Consider the following 6,391-nt stretch of genomic DNA (forward strand, 5'->3'; position numbering starts at 1 on the left):
TTCACCTTCTTACATCATATCATGTGAGATAAATTGAGATAATGCTTCCTACAGCAGATGCTCGAAAAATGTTTAACTCTTTGACTTTGTGAAGAAAATAATGGATTATTAATATTACTGCTCTTATTATTATTATTATTATTATTATTATTATTATTATTATTATTATTATATCTTTTCCCACTGTTTCTATCTTTCCTTCCCAATATTTCCATGTTCCTCTTTGTCATTCATCAGAATACAACCTAGTTGTAGTTCAGTATTATTGATTTAGATGTAACATTATGTCTATAGTCTCAGCAGGTCACTTAGAACATTGTAGTCTATAAGGTAAGTCTATAGGAAAATATATATCTAGAGCAGTGCTTATGCAGCATTCACTTTCTTGTAGTTTATTCTAGACTTTCCTGTAATCAATCCTTTCTAATTAAAAAAACAATAAATGATCCTAATATGCACATGTGTGCATGTATTCTGGAAGACATACAAGGACTGCGTATACATATGTATGATTGTGTGTGTGTGTGTGTGTGTGTGTGTGTGTGTGTGTATATATATATATATATATATATATATATATATATATAGATTGTGTGTGTGTACTGTAAAATAATGCACAAAGCCTATGTATGTAACAACAAAAAGAAATATACAAGGTTTTATGTACACACAAAAAGAGCTCATCCCAATCTATAGTCAAATATATATAAAAGCAACTGTTGACATGCGTATAATATACACATATTTGTATATAATGAACTGGACATTCTTCTCTGTTAACCATATGAACTTTCTCTCCCTCTTTGTCTAGCTATCTTTCTCTTTCTCCTTCACTCTCTCTCTTTCTACCACCCCATTCTTTCTTTCTCTCTGTCTCTTTTTCAAATTATATTATCAGAAATATATATGAATAATCTAGATTTATAAATTATACTAGATTTTAATTAATTATCCAGGTACAGAAATTTCAATTGAATTTTCTTTAAAAGAAAGTACTAGAGTAAAAATGAATGGAACACTTTTTTAAATGATATTAGAATTTGAATTCTTACTGAAATTTAAAACAAAAGCATAAAAGAGAAGCATTTTATCAATTTCCTATTAAAATTTAAATTTTGCTATTGAAATTCATGTTAGAATTTCATTAAAAACTTTGAATTTTCATTGTTTCAGTCAAATTTCGGTGTAGTGAAAAACATCTTCATTTTCTAAAGTGACTATTTTGAAGTAAAAAGAAACAAAACAATAAAAATAATATGTAGAGAAGAATTTAAAGAAGAAAAAGGTGAGAGGAGACTTAAGATAAAATTCCTGTCTCTACATCAGCTCAATATGAAAACCTCCAGCAGTTTGGTCTGAAAAAGGTTAGACACTTTAAGATAGACTAAGCAATGGGAGATTTTTGTTAATTTTCATAATTTTACATTATATTGATAACTATTGATATCTTTATGAATTTTCAGCTCGATCTCTGGATATCTGAAGAGAGAGAGAGAAAAAACAAAGCAAAATCTATTTGAAACCAAAGTTAACCAATGTGTAGGTATATGAGAGGTAAATTTGATTCATTTAGCTGGGATCAATTAACTCATTATGCCATAAGTATCTAGCTTTAATATCAGCACTTGTTCAATTTCACATCCTTCTTATTTATTGTGATTATCATTCTTATTCTTATTATTATTACTGAGGTTGGCAGAAAGGTTAAAGTGTCAGGCAAATACATGGTGATATTTGTTCCTGCTCTTTACATTCTGAGTTAAAATCCCACTGAAGTCAAAAATTTGCCTTTCATTTTTCTTGGATTGATAAAAATTAAGCACCAATGAAGAAGTGCAGTTGGTCTAATTGACTGTTCCCCCCTCCATAAAAATTCTGTGGTACTGTGCCTGTGTTACAAACCATTGTTATTATCATTATTATTATTATTATTATTATTATCTTAATTTTATTTATCTATTCATAATATATTTTAGTGATCATAAACCAAAATAGCAAATTGAAAGTAAAGAAAGTATGAAGGAAAATGAAAATAATATTTAGTCAAATAAAAACAGAAAGCCAGAGAAAGTAGATGGCATTGTCTTGTTTGTATTATATTATAACAGTATTATATTATTATTTCACTGTATCATAAATTGCTGGATCTATGTAATATAGTCTGTGGAAGGAAAATATATGTATGTGTATTAGATTGATCCAAGCCTTGTGAGTGAAATTGATTAGACAGAAGTGAATGGAAGCTTGTTGATTGGATTATGTCTTGTTCAATCTTGTCATATATTTTGTCACACTATTTTGACTTGAAAAATAAGTTAAAGGTGCACATGTCTGTGGAATTTTCATCCACTTGATTCAACAATTAGGTAGCTCAGCAGATGGAACAACTGAATCCTCATCATCCAATCTTCCCGAGGGTACATATATACTTGTGCACATATGTACATATTTTTCTCTGTGTGACAATACGCACATATACACATGTATGTATATGTGTGTTTGTATAATATACTCTCTCATATATGTATAAATATGTGTGTGTGTGTGTGTGTGTGTGTATGAATATACACTGTAAACTCGAGAATGTATATACAATCAAATTGCAAATGAAAACTGTGTATGTATGTAAAAGTGGATTACTATAATTTCTGTATCTACTTTATTGTTATATGTGTGGGAATATATAGCAAAGGATGGGTATATATATTGAACAATGATCAGGTTCCACCATCAAAAAGTGCAGTGTAAAAGCTTTAACAAAACTCTGAAGTTTTCTGGAATTGTTATTTAAAGTCTATTTTTACTCTATTCAAAATCTATTTTGCCATTTTGCTTCTTTTTCTTTTTATCTTCTTTTATGAAACTATCCCGCAGAACATCAAACTGCTTCACAGAATATCTGTCTCACAAAACATCAAACTGCTTCATAGAATGTCTGTTTTATCTTACAGAACATCTATCTGTCCATTAGAATATATGTCTGTCTCATAGAACATCAAACTGCTTCACAGAATGTCTTTCTCATTTATAGAGCATTTGTTTGTTACATAGAACATCTGTCCATTAGAACAACTGTGTCACATAGAAGATTAAACTGCTTCACATAATCTATGTCTTACAAAGTATCTTTCTGAAACCTTGGAGAACATTTTTCTGTCTCATAGAATATTTCTCTGTCTAACAGAACATCTGCTTGTCCATAAGAATATCTGCCTGTCTTATAGAATATTTTGTCTGCTTTACAGAACATCTATGTGTTTCACAGAACATCTGGCTGTCTCACAGGACACATCTATCTTGCAGAACATGTCAGTCTTGCAGAACAAATCTGTTTTGTGGAACATATCTTTTTTTGCAGAACCTGTCTGTTTGTCCTACAGAATATCTGCCTGTCTCACATAGCATAGCTGTTTCACAAAACATCTGTCTACCTATCAAAATTATTTCAAAATATTTTTGTCTTACATTCTTTTTTTTTTCACATTTGACAAATTCTTTTGTTTATTTTCAATTTGTAAACACACACACTCACACACACACTCACACACACGCACATACACACAGAGGGCTTTCTCCAGGAAAAAGTAAAAAATAAGGTCACCATCTTATTCTGAATCTTACACGCACTCCAGGGTACAATTAATATGTATGGTATACACTAAACAATACAATTGTATATTCACAAATCAATGTAAATAAAGAGAGCTTGCTTATCAGATTACAAGAACATGATGATTACCAACAACATATACATATATATATATATATATATATATATAATGTATGAAAGCCCAAAATTAGCTTGGTTTGTCAATTAAGGTGCTAGATAGCAGTTTAGGGACTTGACTACCCTTTGTGTTAGCAAAAAAACAAAAAGAAAAAAGAAAAAGAAAACAGCGCTGAAAGGGTTAATAAGAGGAAGTAAAGTACTTAAAGTAAGTATCAAAAAATAGATTAAAAAAGTATATATAATTATATGTAAAAAAAAATATATACACACACACATGTACATATGCATTTTATATATATATAAAATACAATATAATACATTGTATATGATTGTTATATTATGTGTGTGTTTGTGTGTGTGTACATATATATGTATACATATTTTTTTCTTTATATTTAATTTATATACTTTTTAAAGCTATTTACTCTTTTTTAACCACTTCCTCTTTTTATCCCTTTTTGTTTTGTTGTTAACACAAAGGGTAGTCAACTCTCTGATCTTCTATTGAGCATCTTAATTGACATGAAACGACATAACTTTATTTTTACTGACTAAAGTAAGTTAACTTCAGGCTTCCATACATTATACATACATACATACATATATATATATATATATATATATATATATATATATATATATATATATATGAAGAGAAAATTTTGTATGTATATTTAGAGTTGAATCACTGGTGTAAGTAACCATAATGTTCTGGTGATCTGATGAGGTAGCTTTCTTTATCACCATTGATTTGTGAATATACCCTTTTACAATGCATTGCATGCATATTAATACAAGTATGTAAATATAATTTTATTCCGCGCTGAAATTATTACCATAGGAAGAAGGCTGTGAAACAGTTGTAATCTTAAGGATGTCAAGTGGTTAATTATGTTCATCTATCATACTTCCTCTGTGTGTGTGTATGTATATATATGTATGTGCGTGTGTGTGTATATATATATATATATATATATATATATATATATATATATATATATATATAGGTACAGTCTTGGCTGTGTGGTTAAGAAGTTCACTTCAGGACCACAGGATTCAGGGTACAACCCGACTGTGGAGTATCCTGGACAAGTATCTTCCCATTATAGTTTTCGATTGACCAAATACCTTGTGAGTGAACTGGTAATTCTTCAGAAGCATCTTGCATGTGTGTGTGTATTTATACATGTGTATGTGTATTTATACATGTGTATCTATGGCTGTTTTTAACGTTTATGGTCTCAAAACCACTGGTTATGTTTGTATCATTACTTGTTCTGTAATGTAGCTGTTCAGCAAGTAGAGATTAATAAAATAACAAGTACCGAGACTAGTATAATCAACTAAAGCCTTGAAGGTAGCGTTTCAGCATAGCTGTAGTCTAATTATTGGAAAGAATTTATATATATATATATATATATATATATATATATATAGTAATGACAATGATAATAATAATCCATGGATGGAATTTATAAATATTTTGAAATATTAAAATATTTATATATTCCCTCCATGCAAGTTGGTATCATTAGGCTTTAGCCAACATAATGAAATAGGACCATTTATATGCACACTCAAAAACGTTTCCTGTAAACGAACATAAAAGATATATGTGTGTGTTTGTGTGTGTATAGAGAGAGAGAGAGAGAGAGTGAGAGTGAGAGAGAAAGAGAGTCATACATACACTAGCTCATTGCTAGTTGTCTTGTACTATCAGTGTATTTATAAAATGTAAGGATAGTGACTAACGGATGCGTTGAAAGTACTGGATAAGATACTTTACTTTGCAGTATAAAGTTTCACTCCTCTGTATTCTGAGTTCAAGTCCTAGAAGAGTTGAATTCACTTTTCGTCCTTTTAAGGTGGATAAAAGAATTGCTTGTAATGTACTGGAGGTGGGAGAGGGTTTATTTAATCACTTATATTTCCTATTAAAGCTGGTTTTGTGCCATATTATTTAACCAATATATTAGCAGTGTTTAATTGATTGACTGAGGTGTATGAGAGAAAATGAATATTAATATTTAAGGTATAAAATGTTATGGAAAATTGCTATGACAGATGACTAAATGTTGAAATTGTTTCTGTTACTTGTTACCAACTTACTGCCAATAGTCCATACTCACTGTTGATACTCCTCTGTGCTTCCATACTTTAACTTAACATTATTTTTCTGATGTTCTTTATTATGTCCCCTTACTTCTTCTCACCTTCTCTCATTTATGTTTTTAACCGTTCCTCTTTTTTATCTGTACATACATGCACAAACATGCAGACATTTATTTTAGATACATCTCTATATATGTATACACATGCACAGAAACACATACACTTATATATATGAGTGTGTTTGTGTGTGTGTGTTTACATATATATATATATAAAAGTGTAGGTGGCATACGAGTGAGTATATATTTATAAAAAAGAAGTTTGAAAACACCAATATATAAAAAATGAATTTTAATTTATAATTTTGTCAGAGATATTTTTAACATGTTACGTTTCTTGAAAAAACTGAACCTTATCAAAAATACATATTTAAAGGAACAATTATGAACTTCTCATTTAATTTCATTTTTTTAAATATGTATTTTTGATGAAGTTCGTTTTTTCAAGAACCGAAACATGTTAAAAATATCTCTGACAAAATTATAAATT

The 6,391-nt window shown here is 29.3% G+C and overlaps 1 protein-coding gene across 1 annotated transcript in view; it reads left to right on the forward strand.

Annotated features, from left to right (window-relative positions):
* LOC106879207 (sodium bicarbonate cotransporter 3) overlaps window positions 1-1,483 on the forward strand; it is a 53,189-nt gene extending 51,706 nt beyond the window's left edge. The window contains exon 19 of the mRNA XM_014928678.2: window positions 1,464-1,483. Within this exon, the coding sequence (XP_014784164.2) occupies window positions 1,464-1,483 (20 nt within the window). The remainder of the gene's footprint in view (window positions 1-1,463) is intronic.
* The last annotated feature ends 4,908 nt before the right edge of the window (window positions 1,484-6,391 follow it).

Source organism: Octopus bimaculoides, chromosome 4 (assembly GCF_001194135.2).
Source record: "Octopus bimaculoides isolate UCB-OBI-ISO-001 chromosome 4, ASM119413v2, whole genome shotgun sequence".
NCBI lineage: Eukaryota > Metazoa > Mollusca > Cephalopoda > Octopoda > Octopodidae > Octopus > Octopus bimaculoides.